Genomic DNA, 26,531 nt, shown 5'->3' with positions numbered 1-26,531 from the left:
AGCTGTGTAGGTTTGACATTGTTTGAATTTATGCTGCTCACAGTTAACAGAATTTGCATTCCATATGTCTCAAACTAATAGCAATCACATTTGTTATAAACCTTTGCTCCAACATGGCATAGTGCTAGTACTAAGATAAGAAATCTACAGAGAAAGGATGTGGGGGCAGAAAAGAAATGCAAACCACAAACTCTTTTTCTTAGAAATGTGTTTATTAAAAAAAAGTCATAGCATTCAAAAGCAATGCTTATTATACAATATAAAATAATAGTAACATGGGCCTCTATGCATTTATTGGGAATAGGTTTGTATTGCAAAAATCTATGACAGCATTTACAGTATAACAACATTTGCAATAGGATAAAAAGTCTGTTGAACAATTACATAAATACTCTTAACAAATCGCTTTGTCTGCCGCATACTTTTCCATATTCCCAGCTGTGCGGTGTTAATCTATTTCAAAGGCACAATCTTGAAAACATTACTGCCATTTCTCAGCCCTTCCTGAAAGAACCCAATTCTTTCTCCCTCAAGAATTCCAACATGACGTGGAAGGACTTTGCTAGAATGAAGAATTTTTGGAGATGCAAAAAGTACCTAAAATTATCAACAGTCGTCTAATGATACTTGGCCCTTGACTTCTCAGTAACACTGATCAGATCGAAGAGAAGCTGTTAAATTAATAAAACACCAAGAAACATCACATTTGCTAGTAGCAAATGATCATATTAGCTGCAGTTTTCCCCCCAACGGGATTAACAAAGTGCACCAGTTATCTATACAATTTTCAAACATTAAATACACATACAGTAAGTTTTTTAAATATTTTGTATCAAATACTTTAGGACAAATATAAATTAAAGATTTTTTTCAAACAAAACATACACCTGAAATATAACTTGATATTACAGAATATAAAAATACCCATTTTGCCTTTTTTTGGGGGGGGGGACTTATGGATTTGCAAGTTCTGCGTGAGGCTGAGAATCCATTGGCAGGGCTTCCTTTCAAATTAAAAAAGGCTCAGTGCTCAATGTGTGGGACTCCTATCTTCTTTCTTGTACAATGGCAAGCCAACTGCAGAACCAGAGAATCTCAAGAAGCTTAACAGATCAGGCCAGCCTCAAATAATTTTATCAGCTAATGACTAAGAAGTTGATTCTAACCTGGGGTTATATTGTACATGCCACAGGAACCTTTTCCGTGGCATGGCTGCAGGGAAGAAGGGACATCTCCAGGAACATAGATCAAAAAGCTTCTGTGCTGGGTTAAGAAGACCAGGTTTACAAACTGCATGTTCTTCTAGACCAGGCATCCCCAAACTGCGGCCCTCCAGATGTTTTGGCCTACAACTCCCATGATCCCTAGCTAACAGGACCAGTGGTTGGGGAAGATGGGAATTGTAGTCCAAAACATCTGGAGGGCCGAAGTTTGGGGATGTCTGTTCTAGACAAAGCACTGAAGCTTTAAATCTCCTTCTCTTGTATGTGAAGGGCAGGTGGGGTGGGGTGGGGGTGGGGTGTATGAACCTGAGGCTTGGTTGTTGCACATAAACCAAGCCAGCATAATTCCAGCGCTTAGTCATTTCTGTAGCAAGCCTCACACCAGACACGGTGGCACACAGAAGGGAAGGTGTTTCTTACTGAAAGCACATGAAATTACAGGGCAGTTGTGACATACAAAGAAGGCTGGAAGCTTAGAAAATGGGGGGGGGTCCCTGCATTCAAACTAGTTGCCCACCTGTGCTCTAGCTCCTATTGAGCAATTTAAGGAGTTTTCTTAATTTAAAAAAAAAGCATGCTGAATTCATTTTGATGGACTCATGTCAAATGCTTCATGCTTTAAAGATTACTTCTTGCAAGGAACAATCAACGCCTTCCCACACCTAACTATATTTTATTAGCACCTCTTGACACTCCAAGTGGGAACATCCCTTGGGTCTGCCGTTACAACCTTGAACATCTCCTTTGCTAAACCCTGGTTGTTGTTTTCCGAAAAAACCATTGCTCAGCACGCTGACTATGCCGTACACATTTGATGGCAGCAAACACAGGTTGTGACACACTGACAACCCTGGACCTTTGATGGGAGGATCTGCATGTTAAATGTGTTTCTAGACATTACAGGTTACATCAAGATTAAATTAGCTGAATTTAATTCCTACCAGAATCAATGGGACTAAAGTTATGATTAACATTTTCCACTGATTTCAATGGAGTCAAAGTTCAACTAACTTTAATCTGGATCCAACTCAATTACCGTATTTTTCTGTGTATAAGACTACGTTTCCCCCCCTTAAAAATAATGTCAGAAATCAGGGGGCGTCTTATACATGGATGCATCTCCCCCGTTTTCTTAAATCTGACTCCCCCAAAATAGGGGGCATCTTATATACATAGGGGCATCTTATAGACAGAAAAAATATGGTATGTTTAGATAGGCACTTAAACTCTTGGTAGATGTATAAAGGTAAAGGGGCCCCTGACCATCAGGTCCAGTCGTGTCCGACTGGGGTTGCGGCGCTCATCTCACTCTATAGGCCGAGGGAGCCGGCGTTTGTCCGCAGACAGCTTCCGGGTCATGTGGCCAGCATGACAAAGCTGCTTCTGGCGAACCAGAGCAGCGCAGGGATACACCGTTTACCTTCCCGCCGGAGCGGTCCCTATTTATCTACTTGCACTTTGATGTGCTTTCAAACTGCTAGGTGGGCAGGAGCTGGGACCGAGCAACGGGAGCTCACCCCGTTGCAGGGATTCGAACCGCCGACCTTCTGATCAGCAAGCCCTAGACTCTGTGGTTTAACCCACTGCGCCACCTGGGTCCCTTGGTAGATGTATATAACCTTTTAAAAAATTATCACTGCGAGATGGTTGGACAGTGTTCTCGAAGCTACGAACATGAGTTTGACCAAACTGCGGGAGGCAGTGCAAGACAGGAGTGCCTGGCGTGCTATGGTCCATGGGGTCACGAAGAGTCGGACACGACTAAACGACTAAACAACAACAATCACTGCATTGTCGAATAGTCAATCACCCCCCACTTGCAGTGTCACCTAGATAAGCAATAGCTTCTTCCTCTTTCATTGCTGGTCTTCCATCACAACAGGAAAAGCACTCTTACATTGCAGGAGAAATTCATGAGGAACAACTTCAGTGCCAGAAGTTACAAAATGTACAACACTGGAACCTTTGGCGCCATATCCCTTGGCCAGAGGGGGTTGGGGGGAGTGGGACAAAAAGAAAGCAAATGAAGGCACATAGGTACAAAATACAACACACACCAGATGCAATTCTGCCTGCAGAAGAACAAATATTTTCATCATCTGGAAAACAAACAAGGAGAAGTGGCAATTCTGTTTTTAATTAAAGATTCTAACATTTTCCCTGAAACCAGGTCTAGAGAGACTTTTAAAATGGGCAAAATAAAATTGGCTTTTCAAATGCTTTGGTTATGGGGGGAAATAGTACTAATGTTTATTTAAAAGTGCCATCAGTATACAGGTTGCTTTGCAGACCAAACATGCAAAACAAAACAAATGTTAAAAATCCGCACTTCTAAATCTCCCATCAAAATGAAAGCTGGAATCCTTTACACACTTACCTAGGAGTAAACCCCATTGAACTCCCTGGGATTTACTTCTGAGTAGATATGTACAGGATGGTTTTGTAAGTTAGTTGCATTTAGTTCCCCCAAAATATTGATTTCAATGGAACTTGCAAGCAACTAACTTAGTCCGGATTCCACCTTTTGTTTCTCGAGCATCACGAAAAGTGTGCTCGGATTTTCAAGTAAGTCTCTAAAAAAAATAGTTTAGATGTTGTTATGGACTGCTGCCAATTTATATCCACATATCCCAAATCCATAACCCAATAATCTTCACAAATAAATTTCAAATTAAGAATTGGGAAATGAAGTATCCTAAGTGCAACTGAGCTGTAGAGAAGAATGTCTGCAACAAGGATGGCCAATGTGGTGCTCACCGGATGTTCTCGGGGTACAACTCCCATCAACCCCTAGTCAGCCTCTTCAATGGCCAGTAGTTATGGGAGTTGTGGTCCAAGAAGAGATGGAGAGCACCACATTGACTACCCCTGGTCTACGGAGAAATGTTCGTTCCTGTACAATTGGATCCTAAAAGCTGTTCCATCACATCTCCCGTAATCTGGTCCAGTTGAATGAATAGGCTACTTCCCCTCTGAAAAATCCTGTAGCAAAACTCAATCGATATCCCTTATTTTAAAGGCCCCAAAGTAAGTACCTTCCGGAGAGCGATCCAGTAATGATGGGTATGATACCTGGATACTTATTATTTCACCAGATTTCAGTTTGAAAAACCCTCCTACATTTACAGAATAAAAATGAAATTCTGAGTCTCCGGACCAATTCTTTGTACTTCCTCCTTTCATCAAAACTACAGGGTTTCTCCTTTTAGCATCTGTTTTCATGACATATACCATCAACTGCAGAATTTGTCCAGTTAGGTTTCCCAAAGCTTCATGGTGTCTAAAGCATACATTGGTGTACAGATAATAAAAGCCATCATGATTGACTTCCAATTTTCCATCGCTGAATGTCATATTCAGTATGTTTGCCCAGCCTTTGTCGTGATGCCAAGATGTAAGGTTCACTTTTTTGGTACCTGTGGGGGAAACAGATAAGAAAATGCATATCTTATTTTAAGTTTAATGTCACAGGTGGATAATATATTGTTTTTGCAGCCATGAGTTGGTGTATACCTAGAATTGGTATGTAGAAGACATCTGAAGGCAGCCCTGTTCCGGGAGGCTTTTAATGTTTAATAGTAAAATAAAAAAATTCCTTCAGTAGCACCTTAAAGACCAACTAAGTTTTTATTTTGGTATGAGCTTTCGTGTGCATGCATCTGAAGAAGTGTGCATGCACACGAAAGCTCATACCAAAATATAAACTTAGTTGGTCTTTAAGGTGCTACTGAAGGAATTTTTTTATTTTACTTCGACCCAGACCAACACGGCTACCTACCTGTAACCAATGTTTAATAGATTACTGTGTTTTATTTTTCTGTTGGAAGCCACCCGGAGTGGCTGGGGAGACCCAGCCAGATGGGCGGGGTCTAAATAATAAATTGTTGTTGTTGTTGTTGTCGTTATTATTATTATTGTTGTTGTTGTTGTTGTTGTTATTGTTATTATTATTACTGTTATTAAGGCAGCCCTGCAAAGAGAAGTGTTTTAATGTGTAAGGTCTAGAGCCTTCAACTTGACTTTACTCTTAAATCTCTCTTAACTTAATTTCCTCCATTTCTCTGGTCTCATTCCAACTCCACAAGTCTATGATTCAATGACTCTTCTAGCTATGACTGGGGAAGCAAACTCAGATGGCCATTTAACAACGCCCATGACTCTAGTTATGCACAGAGATGCTAATCTCTCGGTCCCAGCCAAAGGGTTACCATGTTCTGCAGCTGTTTAAAAATGGGGTGTGGGTAGGGGACATGGCATAATCTGCACAGAGAGCATATTATACAGATTATAGGTTTTCCACAGTATTAGGCTATCTATTCAGTGAACTGTGGGCTAAGAATATTGGATTCTACTTGGACAGGAGACTCTTGAGAGTCCCATGGACTGCAAGAAGATCAAACCTATCCATTCTTAAGGAAATCAGCCCTGAGTGCTCCCTGGAAGGACAGATCGTGAAGCTGAGGCTCCAATACTTTGGCCACCTCATGAGAAGAGAAGAATCCTTGGAAAAGACCCTGATGTTGGGAAAGATTGAGGGCACTAGGAGAAGGGGACGTCAGAGGACAAGATGGTTGGACAGTGTTCTCGAGGCTACGAACATGAGTTTGACCAAACTGCGGGAGGCAGTGCAATACAGGAGTGCCTGGCGTGCTGTGGTCCATGGGGTCACGAAGAGTCGGACACGACTAAACAACTAAACAACAACAACACTTGGACAGAAGGAAGTGGTCAGAACAGAATCATAACTGTCAGCTGATTTTAGCCAATTAATCATAAATTCATTTTAAGTAAACGGTGTTTCTGTACGCTCTGGTTTCCGCCACAGTGTTCCATTGCGCCAGAAGCGGTTTAGTCATGCTGGCCACGTGACCTGGAAAGCTGTCTGTGGACAAACACCGGCTCCCTCGGTCTGAAGCGAGATGAGCGCCACAACCTCATAGTCGCCTTTATCTTTTTTACCTTACCTTCTAAGTGAACATTCATATTACCCAAACTGAGTATATACCTGTATGTATTTTGGAGTTGTTGAAGGAAGTGTAACATAACTTACAATTTAATCAACAGAAGCCACCATATAACTAACAATACAATTGACTCAACAGAAGCCTGCATTAAAAGGGAAAGACCATTTAAAAACATTTCCCTTTTCACCCATCCTCTATTCTGGAAACACACCAGAGCCAAGATAACCCCAGATAATGGGAAGTATGCCCTTATATTCCAGCCCTACAAATTATTGACATAATTTAGGAGACGTGCTCGTGGATCAACTATCGTATTAGCTTGGAATATTTCATGAATTGTGGTCATGACCGCTGCTGACCAATGCTTCCTTGCTTTCCAGAATTTCCATTGCAAGATTTTAACCAACTTTATGCAAAGTTGAATAATTACATGCCTTACAAATGGGGGTGAGGGAGATCTGAAATCAGGAGGCCTCACAGAAGTTTTGCCGTCTTACGAAAACTCCACGACAGTTCGGACGTAATGAAAGCTTAATTTAGAAGTTTAAAGTATTCATTTTCATACTTGGTTACATATTGGCTCAACTTCAGCTACAGCAAACCAATTATTTGCATAAACCCTAGTTCAATTCAACCTGTGGCTTGGCCTCCCAAATTTACAGATAAAACAACAGGTTAGAGCTGCTTGTCTCATTCCATTTTCCATCTGCTCAGTTCACCATTCTAGCCAATGAAAGGAGACAATTGTCATTAAAATGGTTTGTCAATTCAGATTTCCCATGAAGCTACAGTTAATGTAAACCAGGTTTTCAAGCCAGCTTCAAATCATGACCAGATTCTACTTTGCCAGCCAACTTCAAACAATGGTTTATCAATTCAGACATCACACCAAACCATAGTTGAGTTTTCTTAACCATGGTTTTGCACAATAACATAAACTGGCCCAATTCAGACAGCATAATATTGATAGAAACAAGATGAAAAAGGAGCTTACCAGCTGGGATTTTATTGCCATCGATTATGAGGTGGGCAAGGGGTGCTCTGTCAGGCTTGTTTTTCTTGGGCAAATCTAACCATGACGCTCCCATTGTAGCTAAAAGCAAGACATATTGTTAAAATCCCCACAGAAATCTCATAAGATTTAAATAATATCAAGTAATGAAGCCACTATCATACTTACATTTATCTGATCTTGACTGATCCTTGCCAATAATAATACGTTGGACTTCCTAAAAATGGGAGAAACAAGCTTAATTTTGCATAGTGAAGCTACAGCTAAATTTGTCGCATGCTCACAAAGCCTGAAAAACGAAGTGATGCTGAAGTTCGCAACAGTCTGCAAGCCATAAGGTAAAGGTAAAGGGACCCCTGACCATTAGGTCCAGTCGTGACCGACTCTGGGGTTGCGCGCTCATCTCGCATTATTGGCCAAGGGAGCCGGCATATAGCTTCCAGGTCATGTGGCCGGCATGACAAAGCCGCTTCTGGCAAACCAGAGCAGCACATGGAGACGCCGTTTAGCTTCCCGCTGTAGCGGTTCTTATTTATCTACTTGCATTTTGACGTGCTTTCGAACTGCTAGGTTGGCAGGAGCTGGGAACAAGCAACGGGAGCTCACCCCGTCACAGGGATTCGAACCGCCGACCTTCTGATCAGCAAGCCCTAGGCTCAGTGGTTTAACCCACAGCGCCACCTGGGTCCCCTGCAAGCCATACCATCTAGTTAAAGAGGCAGCAAGATCGCAAACGGCTTTGCCCACTTTGGGCTAATTTGTATGTAATGCTGTAAGTTTAAACCATAGTGTTTAGTGTTACATAAAAGAGCTGTAGCAAATCTGCAGGTTCATAAGGTTCCCTCTCCTTCTTTGCCATGGCTGCGAGGAGGAGTCTGGAACTTTCTACTTAGCGTTTTAGATGGCCTGCAGTGCTGTCTGAACTTGGACAGATTTGGGGCTAATTCAAACCATCATTTATCAAGCTGGCTTGTTTTAATTAACCATTGTTAAAATTAAACAGAGTTTAGCAAAAAATGGCACCCACAAATCAAATTCTTCATAAGTTTCCCCAGCCACTCTGGACGGCTCCCAACAGAATATTAAAAACATGATAAAACACCAAACATTAAAAAGATCCCTAAACATCAGTTGACTGATTGGTTGCAATACCATCAGATTAATGAATTATATATAATGGATAAAAAAAGAGGTTTTCAATCTGAAAAATCAAAGTTGGAAACAGAATTAATAGAACAAAAACAAAATCAGTAATGATTGAGTGGGCAAAGGACCTAGGCCACAATATTATGATTGGGAAAGGTTATGGAAAAGTAACATGAGATTTACAGCATGTAATGTGTTGAAAGAAAATTCATATAAGATTATGTATAGATGGTATCTTACGCCAGTGAAACTGGCGAAGTTATATCATAGAAAAGATAATAAATGTTGGAAATGCAAAGAATCAGAAGGGACCTTTTATCACATGTGGTGGACTTGTCCCCGAGTAAAGAGCTTCTGGGATAAGATTTATAATGAACTGAAGAAAGTGTTTAAAAAGATGTTTGTTAAGAACCCGGAAGCTTTTTTACTCAGAATTACAAGGAAAGAATTGCCAAAGAAAGATGTTACTTTTTTTCTGTATGTCACAACAGCAGCAAGGATTCTACTAGCAAAAACTTGGAAATCTGAAGATCTACCAACCGTGGACAACTGGCAGATGAAGCTGATAGAATATATGGAACTGTCTGAGGTTAGCTCAGAGAATCCGAGAACAGGGAAGCGAGACGGTGGAAGAAGATTGGAAGAAATTTAAAATTTATCTGGAAAAGAATTATAAGATTAAAAATAGATAATAAGGGAAATGGATGTATAAAGAGGCTGACGAAGCATTTAGATATTGTTATAAGGGAATAAGTTTAAATGAAATATAGTTATTAAGATTTTTAGATTTTATACTGGGAATGAGTGTTTAAAATGGACCAAGAAAAAAGTGAATAGATAAGTATATTAGAATAAGAAATGGGTTAAGAAGTAGAGAGTGCGATTATAGATTTAACTAGAAACGTGGAAGGGGGGGAGGAGGAAGTCGACAGTGTAAGAAATTTGTGTGTTTGATGATTGTTAAAGAAATAATTATTATTTTTTCTTCTTTTTCTTTGTATTTTTTGCTTTTTATGTATTTTTTGTATTCTTTTTTGGTTGTAAAATCAATAAAAATATTTATAACAAAAAACAAAAGTCGCTTCTGAGCATGCTCCGCCCAGTTCCAAAATGGCGGCCACGCTACTTCCGGTCTGCTACTTCCGGTCCGTTCCCTTATTTTTCAGGCAGGAACTTGGCAGGTATGAGAAGAGACCGTGTTTGATAACACTCTCTTTCTCTCTCAACGCAACAGAGAGAAGTGCTCGTGTTTCTGTGTGAATGCATGCAACAGAAAGAAGTACAGGTTGATGTTCTCCCCAAGAAGCAGGAAGGAGAAATCTGCTAGAAGGAGAAAGTGGAAACCTCTCAGAAGGAACTGCATGGCCTACATGGGTGCAAACACTGAAAGAGAGAAAGACACAGTTTCTTTGAATGTCTAAGGCAGTGTTTCCCAACCAGTGTGCCTCCAGATGTTTTGGGACTACAACTCCCATCATTCCTGACCACTGGTCTTGCTAGCTAGGGATGATGGGAGTTGTAGTCCCAAAACATCTGGAGGCACACTGGTTGGGAAACACTGGTCTAAGGAAGAAGCTGTCATCTTCAACTAAGTAAAACTAAGCCCATGCTTTGTGAATAGGTACTTTGCCCATATTCTTCTTTAGCTATAAGTTCTGCAAGGAAAAGCTTTTGAATATTTTAAGAAGTGTTTGGGCATTGTTTTAATTTCAAGAAAAGTGTCAGTAGCACTATCTGAGCAGATAGGCTGCCTAGAAGTGACTGTGTGAGAAAGAGAAAAGATCACAATCATTGTCTTCCAGGAAATTCTCTGGTTTCTATCTCTGCAGCTCAGGAAGTAAACTGCAGAGAAAGCAAACTGGTTCAGAATGTTGAAGCCACAGAAATTGGTCCAGTGAATCTTTATAACAACAAATAGCACAACATGGAAAAGGGGACTGTCCACTGAAAGCAAAATATCCCAATATCTGACAATATTTGCCAGGTTGAACCGGGGTGGGGTGGGGGGCAGGTGAGGAATGGAGATTGTGGACCAGATGGGGCAGCCCTACAGGCTTCATCCAACCCCCGGTCACATCATCCACAACTGGGTAAAAGAGTGAATTCCAGAAGGCCAGATTCTGTCACTCCTGCACGACAAGTTGCAACTATCAAAATCCCCTCTATTCTGCAATTATGAGAAGCCATGCACTCCACATATAGTTACAACATTTAAAGTGGTCCCTGTTGCAGGTTGCAGCTTAGGTGGGCCCTAGCCATGGGCACACTGAAGAATATTCACACAAGTCACATTTATCCTGACGCCAAACAGTTTTTAATTCTAACCCTACGAAAAGCACTTTGCATCCTCACACCGCCGACTCAAAAACAGCAGCAACATTGACGAAGGCTTTGCAGAGTCTTCCAAATGCTACACAACGTTGCGTAATTCTAAACCAAACGAAAACAGCCTCTGCGAGGTAGTATTTTTATGCCCTTGTTGCAGAGAAGTGGGTGGGTGGGCTGAAGAGAACGTGGTTTGCTTACGGTCACCTCCAGGGTTCATGGCAGAAGCAGCATTTGAACCATAGGGCATCCCTGACTCTCAGCTCCCTGCTTCAACTTCTCCCCTTCCTTCCGCCCCAGGACTGCCAGGCCAGACTCTCCTCAAGCACCCTCTCAGACGCCAACGTTTCCTCATGCAAGGCCACCCTGGAGGTCCAGCCGATGAAGTGCTTTGTTGCCATGCGCGAGACGAGTCCAGGCCTGAGTTTTCCCAAAGGTGACTTGGGTCTGGAGCCCAGCCAAGGGGACAGGGACAGAGAAAAGTACCACTCCACAAACTGTCTCGCAGTTTTCTGTTTGCCCGTCTTGCCCCCCCGCTTTTTAAAGAGCGAGTTCTGCAGCTCTGGAGTGGCAAAGGCCTTCTAACGCCTCAAGCAGGAAATCAACAAGCAGACTACAAGAACAAAAAAATGTAATTTTGCTACATGGTTTGAATGAAGCTGGGGAATTCACCGACAATGGCCAAGATCCAAGTGAGAAAAGTGGCACCCGAACCTTGCACGTGTCTAAATGGAAGCTGGAGCCACAGATTTCAGCAGAGAATCGAAAAGGCTGCAGACGGCATTCTGAGTTTAGTCACTATCCGAGAAAGCCGGGAGGGTCCAATTCAGAGGCAGTCATTCCATGTGAGGCGGCTGCCACAGACTTTGGACAATGCTCTGTTGCAGATGACCAGGAAGAGGCCAGAGCATTTTAAAATTGATTCCCCCTCCAAATGCCATTCTGAGAAAACAGTTTAGACAACTTCAGCACATTACAGTGGAACCTCGGTTTATGAACACCTCGGTTTATGAATTTTCGGTTTACGAACGCCGCGGACCCATCTGGAACGGATTAATTCACTTTCCATTACTTTCAACGGGGAAAGTTCACTTCAGTTTATGAACGCTTCAGTTTATGAACAGACTTCTGGAGCCAATTACACCCATGCTTCGGCTTAAGTACGCTTCAAGTTGAGTACTCAGCGGACCCGTCTGGAACGGATTAATCCACTTTCCATTACTTTCAATGGGAAAGTTCGCTTCAGTTTATGAACGCTTCAGTTTATGAACAGAATTCCGGAACCAATTGTGTTCATAAACCGAGGTACCACTGTATTTCAGTTGTGTATATTATGTAAAGGTAAAGGTAAAGGGACCCCTGACCATTAGGTCCAGTCATGACCGACTCTGGGGTTGCGGCGCTCATCTCGCTCTATTGGCCGAGGGAGCCGGCGTACAGCTTCCAGGTCATGTGGCCAGCATGACAAAGCCGCTTCTGGAGAACCATAGCAGCACATGGAAAGGCTGTTTACCTTCCCGCTTTAGCGGTACCTATTTATCTACTTGCACTTTGATGTGCTTTCTAACTGCTAGGTTGGCAGGAGCAGGGACCGAACAACAGGAGCTCACCCCGTCGCGGGGATTTGAACCACCGACCTTCTGATCGGCAAGCCCTAGGCTCTGTGGTTTAACCCAGGGCGCCACCCGCATCCCACACTGTGTATATTATGTACACCTTTCAAAATGTGAAAACCAGGACCTACCCTACCCATGCAAAATTGTATATGAATAATTTTACAGTGTACAGCATTACACGGGGCTCTATTAAGCCCACTTTCTTCTGCACAACTCAGACAAAGCTTTTCCTTAAACTTTGAACTAGGCCAATTAAAACCTATTGCAGTAATTTTTATTAACAGAACTGTTGGGACATTAGAATCCCTCAAAGGCAATAAAGAGGAAACGAACCAAGAGTTTTCTACTTCCTACGCAAGGGGCAATTACAAAAGGCAGAACATATCAAGTGCCAGCACTCTGTCAGCTTTTAAACGGCTCTAGATTAGATTGTAATTACATTTAAATAGAGCTAAATATGCAGTGGTGTGTAAGAGATCAAATGCTCTAAAGACCCTCTGGTATTTGCTTCTACCCATCCCTTAGACATTTGCCTGACACTTTTTGCCAGACACTTCCATGTGAAGCAAGCGTATTGTGCTCAGTTTTCGAGGACTTGCTAAGTCTGCAAGTCAGGCAAAAGGAAAATTGAGAGCCAGTGTTCATTGAGACACACAGTATTCAAATGGGGCTGTATGTCAAAATCTCCTTGCATCTGATGCTTGTTCTGAACCCTGGGCAAGATCTTTGTGCCAAAGCAAACACACAAGGAGAGGAGGGGAAGGCGAATGTGGAGTGCTTGGCCTCCTTCCCAGTTTCATCAACCTTTATGATTTATGGAGCTTGGGGTGGTCATCCAAACTAGGCTTATATTTTTTTTCCTTTCAATTTATGGATCACTTTATCATAAAGACTTGCTGCAAACAACAGCAGCTTTTCACGAGAGCCCATGTGGTCTAGCGGTCAGACTGGGAAGACCTACATAGGTTTCAAAACCCCTCTCCGGCTTCATTCATCCGGCATCGCTCAACTCAAAAGTGAAAGTTTCAGCTTTATAACAACAAACTGCAGTGAGCCACCTGTTTCTCACTTCTCCTCCAGCGTGGCTGTGCAAAGGACTTTGGAAACTTTAAATATATATATATATTCATTAGATTTTAAGCAAATTGAAACTACAGATTATAGAAACAAGGCAATGATAACAACAACAACCATTACTTGTTTTGGTTTTTCTTTCTCTTGCAGGAATTTGGAAATTATCACTTCTATGCAGTGCTATTTTTTTTCTAGAAAAAAGAGGTGCCAAAACTCACCATGAACACCTCCGTCCTTCTCCTAGAATGGCAATGGCGCCCACCTGAGAAGTGCCGGAACTGAGTTCCAGCAAAATCTAGCTGAAAGAAAGCCCTGCTTGTTTTAGATTGTGATCTGCAGTTCAATTATGTATTGAATATATTTCTAGCTTGTTCTTCATCGTATCTGATCCCTTTGTTGAAACAAGCCTCTCAAGCTATAAAGGTAAAGGGACCCCTGACCGTTAGGTCCAGTCGCAGATGACTCTGGGGTTGTGACGCTCATCTCGCTTTACTGGCTGAGGGAGCGGGCGTACAGCTTCCAGGTCATGTGGCCAGCATGACTAAGCCGCTTCTGGTGAACCAGAGCAGCGCATGGAAACGGTGTTTACCTTCCCGCCAGACTGGTACCTATTTATCTACTTGTACTTTGACCTGCTTTCGAACTGCTAGGTTGGCAGGAGCAGGGACTGAGCAACGGGAGCTCACCCCGTTGCGGGGATTCGAACCGCCAACCTTCTGATGATCGGCAAGCCCTATAGGCTCTGTGGTTTAATCCACAGCGCCACCCGCGTCCCAAGTCATAATTTGGCCAGGTTCAGACAAGAGGAACATTTTCGCCTCACACCTAAAAATGAAGGCACCAGGAGAACCTCCCTGGGGGGAGCATTCCACAAACGGGGAGCCACTACAGAAAAGGCCCATTCTCGTGTTGCCACCCTCCGGCCCTCTTGTGGAGGAGGCACACAAAGAAGGGCCTCAGGTGATCGCAGGGCCCAGGATGGATTATATGGGGAGAGGTAGTCCTTGAGGTATTGCAGTCCTGAGCTGTGTCATTTATCTACCATATTGGCCCAAATATAAGCTGCACCTGAATATAAGCCACACCTTTAAAAATTGGAGGGGGAGAAAAAAAGAAAAAATACCCGAATATAAGCCACATTGTCGGCAGCCTTTCCCCTTCCTTCCTCACTCTCTCCCATAGCTGCCAAGTCTCCCGTTTTCCCCGGGAAATCCCCATTTTTCCAGCTGTTCCTAGCTGAAAAAACAGATTTTTTTGTTTTTCCCCGGTTTATTCTGGTGTGGCGGCCATTTTGGAACTGGGCGGAGCATGCTCAGAAGCGACTTTCGATGCTGCTCTGCCCAGTTCCAAAATGGCTGCAGTGCGACTTCTGGCACGGCGGCCATTTTGGAACTGGGCAAAGCAGCATCAAAAGTCACTTCTGAGCACGCTCCGCCCAGTTCCAAAATGGCGGCAGCGGTACTTCCAGTCTGCTATTTCCGGCCCGGTCCCTTATTTCTCTGACAGCAACTTGGCAGGTATGCTCTCTCACTTCCTAGCCTTGAGGGGAGACAATGGGGGACTATGTGCAGGACTATGCGCGGGACATGTGCCGCTTTGCCACGCTCCTGGCTGCATACCGTAAGGTTGGAATTTGGGGGGGGGGGAGGGAGGCTTGTAGTCAGGCCAATACGGTATTACCGTGTCATTTAACCACTAGGATAAACTCCAAGCACTTTCTGCTGAGGGACATGCAGTATTTATATTCTGTACCGCCTGAACTCCAAACTTTTCCCACTAAGAGGGAACAAAGAATTGTGGACCATAATTTATTGATCTTGATCATAGAATTAGTTATATGCCCCAGATGAACATAATGTCAGGAATAACAGTTTTCCAAAGCAACTGTAAGTATAAAATGAGCTGCGGGTAAGAAACAAACTGCAGGTTGGGTTAATCATGTTGTTATTTTTTTAAGTATGCTTAAGGGTGCCACCATAAAGAAGGCTGATCGCCGAAGAATTGATGCTTTTGAATTATGGTGCTGGAGGAGACTCTTGAGAGTCCCATGGACTGCAAGAAGATCAAACCTATCCATTCTGAAGGAAATCAGCCCTGGGTGCTCACTGGAAGGACAGATCCTGAAGCTGAGGCTCCAATACTTTGGCCACCTCATGAGAAGAGAAGACTCCCTGGAAAAGACCCTGATGTTGGGAAAGATGGAGGGCACTAGGAGAAGGGGACGACAGAGGAGGAGATGGTTGGACAGTGTTCTTGAAGCTACGAACATGAGTTTGACCAAACTGCGGGAGGCAGTGGAAGACAGGAGTGCCTGGCGTGCTATGGTCCATGGGGTCACGAAGAGTCGGACACGACTAAACGACTAAACAATAACAAGGGTGCCACTTGTATTCGGATGGAAAAACAGCTCTGGGACCCTGAACCGGTATTACGTCCCCGATGTAGATTGGGAGTCACACCAAGAAGAAATCGGCTTCTTGGCTAAGCAGGGCAGGCCAGCTACTGACTGACAGTTTTGGATCTGTGGGTGCCAGGAATTCACTTTGCACTGGGGTTAATGTGGAAGCTTCGGCTAGCTGTAAGCTTTGGACCAGCTGGGCTGCACTGACCTTCTGCATCGCTCCTTGAAATGCCTGCTTCATCCTTCTGCACGATTCAGACAGCAGCCTTGTTTCTTGGTTTGCCAAGGTTGTTTCCTGCAGGTCTATATTCCCCTGGAGTCTCAGAAAGGTTCTCAGACAATGCGTATCTTCTTCCGAAATTCTGTTAGGGTCCATCTGAAAGAAAATATTCAAAGACAATCTCACTGCTTTTATTTCACAGATTGTTCATGCACCCAAAAGCAGAAAGGAGGCCATCCAAGAGGTATCCAATGTCAAAAAAAAAAAATTGCCCTGGTCCAGCAAGGAAAAGGGACCCCTGACCATCAGGTCCAGTCGTGACCGACTCTGGGGTTGCGTGCTCATCTCGCATTATTGGCCGAGGGAGCTGGCGTATAGCTTCCAGGTCATGTGGCCAGCATGACAAAGCCGCTTCTGGCAAACCAGAGCAGCACATGGAAACGCCGTTTACCTTCCCGCCGGAGTGGTCCCTATTTATCTACTTGCATTTTGACGTGCTTTCGAACTGCTAGGTTGGCAGGAGCTGGGACCAAGCAATGGGAGCTCACCCCGTCACAGGGATTCAAACCGCCGACCTTCTGATCAGCAAGCCCTAGGCTCTGTGGTTTAACCCACAGCGCCACCTGGGTCCCTATGTTCTTAAAAGGAGCAGCTAAAGTCATGGTGGGCAGGCCTGTCAGCAGGTATTAAGCATGCAAACTAAAAACAGAAACTTTATCGTGATCAGACCCACACAGAAAGGGAGTCCTGGCCGTTAACTTGATGGCAGCCACACTTCTAAGAGATAACCTGATCTAGAGAGCCCTTTCAGGAAAGAGAATATACACAAGGATATGTGTGAAGCGCAGCACACATGTTTCTTTTTCATTGGGTATGCAAATCAGACTTAAGAAAATTAGTTATAAATGCAGGGTGTGTGTGTGTGTGTGTGTGTGTGTGTGTGTGTGTGTGTGTGTGACTGAACATCAATTTTGCTGGGAAAACCTCACTCAAGGCTTAGCATCAGAAAGGTTACCGGCAGCTGCCAGAGAAAGGAAAAGCAGCGTTTGGGTTGGTGAGGGAATTGAAGGTTTTGAGGCAAAGAAGGATAAGAGGTCTGGAGAAACCCCAGGGACAGGGATCCCAGGGAGATGCAAGCTGGATGGCGTCTACAATTCTGCATGTCTTAGGGGCTGTTCACAGAAATGATTTCTCCACCCACCGAGATCCTTTTTTTGGATTACAACCCCTTTTTTATTAAATGTTTTGGGGAGGCCCCATTGGCGAAAGCGTGCCTTGGGTTACAACCTGTTTTGGTTTACAAACGGACCTCCGGAACGGATTATGGTTGTAAACCAAGGTACCACTGTACAATAACCCTGCCAATGTTCTTATCTGTTTACAGTTTGTTTGTAAATGTTCAATAAAGAATTTACATTCTTTTATAACAAGTTTGTTATCTTGATTTCTTATTTTTCTGGTAAGTTTCGCCATTTCTGCATATTCGTGAAGTAATTGTATCCATTCTTCTTTTGCTGGGACTTCTTGCCACTGTAGTCGCATACATGAATAAATTTCTATACTGTTTGTGTAATAATGATAATAATAATTAATAATAATAATTTATACCCCGCCCATCTGGCCGGGTTCCCTCAGCCACTCTGGGCGGCTTCCAACAAAATATTAAAATACAGAAATTCATCAAGCATTAAAAGCTTCCCTAAACAGGGCTGTCTTGAGATGCCTTCTAAAGGTCTGGTAATTCGATGTTCTCTTTGACCTCTGGTGGGAGGGCATTCCACAGGGTGGGTGCCTGGTTCCCTGTAACTTGGCTTCTCGTAGCGAGGGAACCGCCAGAAGGCCCTCGGAGCTGGACCTCAGTGTCCGGGCAGAACGATGGGGGTGGAGACGCTCCTTCAGGTATACTGGACAGAGGCCGTTTAGGGCTTTAAAGGTCAACACCAACACTTTGAATTGTGCTCGGAAATGTACTGGGAGCCAAGGTAGTTGGACTGGTGTACTTTATCCTTAACCTGCACCAGCTTGTTTTCTTGTGCAAAGAATTGCTCCCACAGGCATAAAAAAACCTACTGCCATGGTCCTGTATCTCTATATCTATCTATCTATCTATCTATCTATCTATCTATCTATCTATCTATCTATCTATCATCTATCTATCTGTTTTAAAATGTTTTTATATATGTAATTATTTTGACTGTTTTTAGATAAGTGATTGTTTTCTATATATATTTATTGTTATGTCTCATAGGACTGCGTTTCTCAACCGCTGTTCCACGGCACACTAGTGTGCCGCGAGACACTGGCTGGTGTGCCGCGACGTGCCGTGACGAGAAGGTCGATTTGCATTGTCACGTGCCTGGCGGCCGCCAATACATAACACTGACCCGCCGGAAAGGATGCCGGCTGGGTCACGACGCGGGGCGAGCGCAGCTCTCAACAGCCACCACCACGGCCTCGGACGTGAGAGGCGGCCGGCGGGTGCTGCTGCTGCTGTTTGTGTCGCTCTCGCTGCTCTTGCTGGCGGCGCCCGGGGCTTGGTCGGCGCGAGGCCACGGGCCGACAAGCAGAACAGCCTCCGGAGGGCAGCCAGCAGCGTCTACGAGGGAGTGAGCGGCCTCTTCGGCGAGGAGCACGTGCGCGCCCTGCAGAAGGTGAGGCGCCTGGCCTGGACTGAGGAGGGGCAGGCCCGTTGCTCCCGGGGGGTCACGCGGGTTCCAATGGATATTTTTACAGGACACATCTTTATGGCAATATTTCTCCTCCTCTTTCCCAAAGCTCAGTGCAAACGACTGGAGGGTGGTTTTACTTTATATATAGTCAATATAGGCACAGAGTTAAATTTTTTAACTTTTTAATGGTGGTGTGCCTCGTGATTTTTTTCATGGAACAAGTGTGCCTTGGCCCAAAAAAGGTTGAGAAACGCTGTCATAGGAAGTAACTCACAAATAAAACAAAACAATGGAAAGCAGTGCATTCGTCTACTGCTGTGGGAATCACCGAACAGGTGTAGGCTACTCAAAGTCAACCATGTAGTGTGCTTTGACCCATGAAAACAACTGTGTGAACCAGTCGTCAGAGTTTCACCCATGTCCCACTTTCCCTAGCACAGCAAAAACTCTTACTCATGCAAAATACAAAAACAGGTAAGCAACCACAGCTTCCTGGTTGAGATTCACAGGGCCATTCTGTTTCCTGTTTGAGATAACAACATGCACTTTTCACTCTGGTGTATGGTTTCACATGTGGTTAGGATTTTCATAAACCAAGACCTCAAGCTACAAGATGGCCCTGAAGAAGGGAGCTAAGCTCTAACGCAGAGTGAATTCAATGCAAAATCTGGGCTTAAAAATCCTGGAAGGGGAGGGGAACCCATATTTGCAATGCTTTAAAAGTTTAATAGCGCTATACATTCAAAACAATATCACCAACTTTGCAGCTGGCTGAGGGAAGGGCTTTAAACTAGCTGGAAAAAAGTGGGGAGGGTTGTGGCTCAAACTCTTAAAATCAGATCTACTAGATCCATATGAGGTCGTGTTGAATGGAAGCCCAGCATGGGCAGGCAGGCAGGCAGGAGGCGACAGCAACAGAAGGATGTGTGAGTGATGCCATCGCAAATGTGCCTACAAATCTGTGCAACACAATCTAGCTAACAACTTCAGCAAGACAAGGAATGTTTATGAGAAATTTATTAAGATTCACAAGTTGCTTGCTAGCTACCTGTTAAGTCGTGGGTGCAGATGTCAGCTCTTGTGTGATCAGATCTGTGTAGTGATCCAGCATGCTAAGCAAGGATATGCTAGGAGTCAAGTCTAACAAGAACAATCTTCTTTATTGCAGTAGGAACTTAACTGGGGTGGAGTGGAAAGACGAGCTCCTTTTATACTCTCAGGAACAGGAGTTGGGGAAAGGATACATTTAGATTTTGGCGGGACCCAATCATAGCAAGGATCCAAATTGTGTACTAACAAGTTAACCAATAGCAACTGTCACCACACCCGTTTGAATTCTCCTGGAGCGGGAAAGGGAGTTACAGAACTTAGCAGTGAGATTCATGTACACAATTTGAACCAATACATAACACTACCAAACTTCATCAACCAGTTTAAGGCCACGTGTGTAAACTTTCTGCAGGCTGGGAAACAGGGAATATAGCAAAAGGTGGGAATTGTTGAACCAAAGGAGGACCCTGGTGGCAGTGCCCCAGCAAAAGAAAAAAGGGGGAAACTGTGGGGCTTCAACAAAAGGAGCAACAGCCCAAACAAGCCTGGGAGGCAGGTGAGGGTGTTGCCACCATCCCCAAGAAGAGGGGGGGCAGGGGGGCACAAAAGCAACGGAGATTGATTTGCCCCGAGCTCTGCAAACACTCGGATATTTATTAGACTGCAGCTCCCTCCACCCCAGTGAGTGTGGCCAAGGATCAGCGAGGGTGGAAGTTGCGGCCCAAATGTCTGTGGGCACAAAGTTGGAGAATGCTGATGTGCAGAGTTGCGGGTTAAAACCAACGAGCTGCAGAAGAGGGAGCCCACATGATGCCCTGCAGATATTTTGGACAAAAGCTGCCGTCAGCTTCAGCCAGCCTGGAGTTAGAAATGCCATCATCCAAAGCGATTGGCTACAGGAACGCAAGTGACACCAGGCATTTAGTTTGCATGTGTTCCGAGGCACTAAATGAAAGCCCAAAGGAAAAGACTCCAACTTTAAGTTATCAAATGCCTTTTTGTCAATGAGAAAATATTATCTACTTGAAAATTCCACATTCACAAGGCTATCTTACCCAACTGAACTGCCTTTCCAGGACTAGTGTTGCCAGACTCAATAGAGGACAGGACTTCTGTGCCTTTAATTGCCCTTCTCTCTTTTGAGTCTGGAAACCTTAAAGAGAAACCACCAGCAGACCCTTTGTTTAATTTCCAAGCAAAGGGTCTGCTGGTTTCTCTTTAAGGTTTCCAGACTCAAAAGAGAGCAGGGCAATCAAAGGCACAGAAGTCCTGTCCTCTATTGAGTCTGGCAACCCTATCCAGGACCCAGATGTTGACTCTCTGGGTTTGTGGCCGCCAGTTAATCTAGATGCAATATATATGGCACAGCTGACTCTGGTGTAATTGCACACGTGGCAGCTTACAAGGGGTTTTGTGAGTGGAAGCCGTAGCGGATGAAGAAATACTTGCAGCCCAATCCGAAGCATGGCAGATAAACATAAGGGAAGCCTTACTCAAAAGTAAACCCCACTGAGTTGGATGAGGCATCAGGTAACTTCCTTAATACATCTCATTGGTCTGTTCTATGCAGTTGAACAGACAGTCAACATTATCATCCTCAGAAATCCAGTACTGCAGGGGGGAAACCTTTCATTTAATATAGCAACGCATCTGTGAAGACCGCAAGTTTCAGTGAAGTGATTTACATGAGTTCACAGATGAATACCCAAGATATACAAGAGCCAGCCTGGCATAATGGTTAAAGTGTTGGACTAGGACCTGGGAAAGCAGGGTTCGAATCTCCACTCAGCCATGAAGCTCACTGGGTAATCTAGGGCCAGCCACCATCCCTAAGCCTAACCTACCTCACAGGTTACAGGTAGGTAGCTGTGTTGGTCTGACGTAGTCGAAACAAAAAATAAAATAAAAATCCTTCCAGTAGCACCTTAGAGACCAACTAAGTTTGTTATTGGTGTGAGCTTTCGTGTGCATGCACACTTCTTCAGATACACTGAAACAGCAGTCACCAGACCCTTATGTATAGTCAGAGGGTGGGGAGGGGTATTACTCAGAAGGGTGGTGGGAATGGGTGACTGGCTGATAGGAGTGGTAAACCTGTTGACAACTGTTAACGACTGCAATTGGTCTTGCAGGAAAAAGAGAGGGGTGAGATGGCTAAAGAAAGCTTTATCGTGTATACAATGAAATGGCGAGGAGAAGAGCCATGTACACCTCCCTTGAGCTCCTTCCATCATGAAGCTCAAGGTGCATTCCTTGAAATATACAGGTACTGACCAGACAATGACAGTTCTCTTTCTCAAGCTCTGGGAGGAAGACGTTTCATTGCCTACAGACAGCCACCCAATCTTAAACAACTCCTCACCCACAATAATATCACCACCAGACTTAACATGGACACTGGTACCAGAGCCTGCAATAAACCCAGATGCCAACTTTGCTGCCACATACGCCCGGACAACACCATTACTGGCCCCAACAACATCAAACATACCATCTCAGGACTATTTAACTGCTCATCTTCTAACATTGTGTATGCCATCAAATGCCAATAGTGCCCTTCAGCTCTCTATATTGGACAAACATGCCAAACCCTACGCCAAAGGATAAATGGACATAAATCTGACATCAGGAATCACAAGACAGAGAAACCAGTAGGAGAACACTTCAATCTCCCAGGACATTCTATATAAGATCTCAAAGTAGCTGTCTTATTACAGAAAAATTTCAGAAACTGGAAAGAGAAGTTGCTGAATTGCAACTCATTACCAAGCTTAAAACCATGGAGAGACCTGGTCTGAATAAAGACATTGGATTCTTACCTCATTATACATGATAAAGCTATCTTTAGCCATCTTACCTCTTGCTTTTTCCTGCAAGACCAATTGCAGTCGTTAACTGTCGTCAACAGGTTTACCACTCCTATCAGCCAATCTCCCCACCCTTCTGAGTAATACCCCTCCCCACCCTCTGACTATACATAAGGGTCTGGTGACTTCTGTTTCAGTGTATCTGAAGAAGTGTGCATGCACACGAAAGCTCATACCAATGACAAACTTAGTTGGTCTCTAAGGTGCTACTGGAAGGATTTTTTTAATCGTTTTTTGTTTCGACTACCTCACAGGGTAGTTGTGAGGATGAAATGGGGAGGAGAAGAGCCATGTACACCCCCTTTGAGCTCCTTCCATCATGAAGATCAAGGTGCATTCCTTGAAATATACAGGTACTGACCAGACCCAGACTACTGAGATTCAGCAGAATGGCTGCATCCTGTGACCTCAAACCAGGCCCTAGGTTCCAGGGCAAGCCCATTGGGGTGATTGTTTGAAGCTTAAAAGGAGCCATCTGGGTGGAATCTCAATATTTATCCTTTTTGTCTTATTGTAAGGCAAGCTGTTTAATATCCTAAGGGGGAAATCTCCCTTGCATTTCTTCTATAACATTTGTACAAATGTTTCTACAGCGCAGCATTATTGTCATGCGCTACTAAGAAATGTTTCGTTCATCATGAAGAGAAGAGAAACCCAAAACCAGAATTTGCTTCTACCCCTGGGGAGATAAGAGCAAACATCAGCCTCTAACTTCCTTTGAGAAATTTCAGAACGCTAAACCAAAACAACAAAAAAAAGTGAACTTAACCAATTCACAGGGTAATTTCCAAGAAAGATAGAAAAATCTTTTCAGCACCACAGCCTAAACCACCAGAAAGTCGACGCTACAAGCAGCCTCCTCTACCCCGGCAATGCAGATATATTTGCGCTGCCCACAACAAATTCCTGTTTATTTTGTAGATTTCTGTGGTGTAAGGTTCTCTCTTTCAGAGATGTGATAAGGCATTTCTGGCACCCCTCTTGAATCTATTCAGCAGTATCTATTATTTTCCCAGGATTGAGAGATTAAAAAAAAATTAACAGACACCAGTCATAAAAATCCTGCTCTTTCCTAAAGTAAATGCAATAAGAATCAGTTTCAACTGCCTTTCTCTCTGCATTAAGAAAGTTACTAGCTTCATGTCCAGGCACAATCCCAGCCCCTACAGTAATCAATCACAATTGTATTAAAGTGGATTGCTACTTTGAGCTTGTGTTGACAGCCACACGGTTTCAGAACTAAGGTTCACCAGCAATCACCTGGTTGTTATTATTCCATGAGACGTTTACATCTCTGTCTTTCCAATTTCCAAAATATCTAAGCAACTGGCTTCCAACTGTATGGCAGTCATGATCCCCTTCAAGTTTCTAATCATGAGTTACCAAACTGTTCAGCAAAAATCAAAGCTGAAGTTCCATGCACGGGCATCCTTAAACTCTCAGTCGCAGAATGATAAAAAAAGCGGCTCCTTCTTCCCTCTGCCCTTTCCCGACTTAATGGAAAGCTGTGAAGCTTGTGGGTCGGATGCATCTTTCTAAGCTCCGTTGGTTAGAGCGCAGTGCTGATAACGCCAATGTTGCAGGTTCGATCCCCACATGGGACAGCTGCATATTCCTGCATTGCGGAGGGTTGGCGTGGATGAACTTCAGGGTACCTTCCAATTCTACGATTCTACGAAATATTAAGCTTGAACTTGCCAACTTCAAGTTCGACGGCAGCCACAACCACGGAGTAACGTTGCCTGAAACCAACCTCATCTTCGTTCCAGTTAAACAGGCGCTACTCAACAAGCAGTGAATTTGAACGTCTTGTTAAAAATAAAAACCTACATGTGCTTTTCACCCAACGGCGCATCACCCACTTTTGGCCCAAGCCAGCCATTGACCTGATAGTCAGCCTTTCCCTGGGACCTGAGCAGCCCCCTTCGGCTCCCCTTGGGCGTCGCTCAAGCCCCCCCCCCCCGCCGCCGCGTTCGCCCAGCGCACCGGCGCCGGGGAGCCCCGCTTACTGACTTACCTGCGCTCGGAAGTAGAGGAAGAGCGCGATGCTGCAGACCACCTGGCCGAGGCCCAGCAGCGCCAGCGCAGCCAGCAGCGAGCGCGAGGCGGGCGCGGCGGGGGTCTGCGCGGCCGGCGGAGGCGGTGCGGGCAGGGAAGGCAGCGGCGGGGAGCCCTCCGGCTCCTCGGCGCCGCGCAAGTACTTGGAGTAGTCTCGGCTGGCGCGCCGCATCTCCGCGCGCTCGCGCCCAAACTGCCGCCCGGAGCGCAGCGCCGCCCGACGGGGGCCCTTTATAGGCTCGCCCGACGGCGACGGAGACGCCCACCCGGGCCAGGCTCGGCTCCTCCCCGACGGGCAGGGAGGGCAGCGCGCTCGAGTCGAGGAAGCCCGGCCGGGAGGCGCGCGGCGGAAAAGCCGACGGCTGCTTGTGTGGACGCTGCACAGCTGCGGGCGGAGAGCCGTCGAGGAGCAGCAGCAACGCTGTCGAGGATCACCCGCTCCTGCGCCCGCCTGGAGAACTTCAGAATCGCCCTCCAGGGCGGAGAGAGGTTCTCTGCTGCGGACATCGACTCCCCTTTTCTCTCCCCCGCTTTCACTTTTCTCCTTTCACTTGGGGGGGGGCTTGTGTGGAAGCTGAAATCCAGCCCGCTCGATTGCACTCCTATTTCCGTTTGGATTAGTATATGCTCTTTCGCTGTTCCTTCTTGGCATCCGCGTGCCAGGAGGTTTCCAAGCAGTAATCCCGAGTTTAAATCCCATCGCACCCAATAGTAGCAACCACGTCCAAAGAAACTTCCGTAGAACCCGGCTTCGTGTTGGCTCCCCTACCGCACCCCAGAGGACCACCGACCGAAGGAGAGGGGGGGGGGTCCTTGGGAATGTAACGGAACCTTTATTGTTAGCAATGGTCACATTCCGATGCCCTGATTACACCCTAAGACGCTATAAAATGTATGGGACTTCACCATTTCTAAATGAAACAATTACTTCCAAATAAAAGGTAAAAGGCCACTCTGCTGCTCTACATTATTATTACTATTTATTAATTGATACACCACCCTTCATTCAAGGATGACATAAAAACGCAGAAGTACATAACATAATAAAATAAATAAACCCCTACTGTGCACAGAGAGAGAGAGAGTTTAAAAGGCCATAGGTAAAGGTAAAGGCCATTAGGTCCAGTTGCGAACAACTCTGGGGTTGCACGCTCATCTCGCTCTATAGGCCGAGGGAGCTGGCGTTTGTCCACAAGACAGCTTCCGGGTCATGTGGCCAGCATGACTAAGCCGCTTCTGGTGAACCAGAGCAGCGCACGGAAACGCTGTTTACCTTCCCGCCGGAGCAGTACCTATTTAGCTACTTGCACTCTGACGTGCTTTCGAACTGCTGGGTTGGCATAGATGGTTTAATTAGTCAAAGGTCGTTCCTGGGTACCTGGTGAAATTGGGAGAAAGACCACAAGGTTGCCTGGCAAGGTTGCCTGCTGTAAGTGTGCCTCATGGGCAAGCGAAAGAGCCTTGGACAAGTTTGCAAAATTTGCACATATATATTTATCATTCAACTTGGCAGGACTTTTGTTGTTGTTGTTTAGTCGTTTAGTCGTGTCCGACTCTTCGTGACCCCATGGACTTACACCCAGGTAAATGTGGCGGGAATAAACTGCATCTCTGCTCTTCTCTGTTTTGGAAACATGCTGTTTTCAAAAAGGCCGTGTTGTGTTGCTTGAAATCTCTCGCTTTCCATGGTGCTATGGTGCTGTCTGTGGGATCGGCGGAACATTTGACAAAGCACCATCCATTTGAAGAAACAAGCCGAGTGCCACAGAAAACGCCCAGGCCTGCCTTCTCCATTGTAGGTAGGGAAAACCCTTTCCAGTTCTGTGGGACTGGGCTGCACTTCTGATACACAAACCAGCAACCACACAGGAAGCCTCAAAGGCATAGCCCTGTGAGAAGACTTTCA

General features: G+C 44.9%; 1 protein-coding gene across 1 annotated transcript; it reads right to left on the bottom strand.

The window, feature by feature from the left end:
* Positions 1-219: 219 nt before the first annotated feature.
* TNFSF11 (TNF superfamily member 11) lies at positions 220-24,809 on the bottom strand. The gene is made up of 5 exons (XM_035103479.2): positions 24,585-24,809; positions 15,970-16,137; positions 7,368-7,416; positions 7,182-7,280; positions 220-4,639 (listed from the first exon to the last, which is right to left on the bottom strand). Exons 1-5 carry the CDS (start codon positions 24,795-24,797, stop codon positions 4,218-4,220), a joined length of 951 nt encoding a protein of 316 aa, XP_034959370.1. The 5' UTR covers positions 24,798-24,809; the 3' UTR covers positions 220-4,217.
* Positions 24,810-26,531: the final 1,722 nt, after the last annotated feature.

This window comes from Zootoca vivipara, chromosome 8, assembly GCF_963506605.1.
Source record: "Zootoca vivipara chromosome 8, rZooViv1.1, whole genome shotgun sequence".
Taxonomy (NCBI): domain Eukaryota; kingdom Metazoa; phylum Chordata; class Lepidosauria; order Squamata; family Lacertidae; genus Zootoca; species Zootoca vivipara.
Note: the sequence above shows the minus strand (reverse complement) of the source record. Positions and strands in the feature narration are given on the sequence as shown.

Excerpts from the sequence above, each read along its gene's own strand:
- TNFSF11 (XM_035103479.2), bottom strand. The coding sequence starts at position 24,797 with ATGCGGCGCGCCAGCCGAGACTACTCCAAGTACTTGCGCGGCGCCGAG. Across the intron at positions 7,417-15,969 it reads TTCAAGGAGCGATGCAGAAG|GAAGTCCAACGTATTATTAT; the intron begins GTCAGTGCAGCC and ends TCCCATTTTTAG. Across the intron at positions 7,281-7,367 it reads TCAGTCAAGATCAGATAAAT|CTACAATGGGAGCGTCATGG; the intron begins GTAAGTATGATA and ends TCTTGCTTTTAG.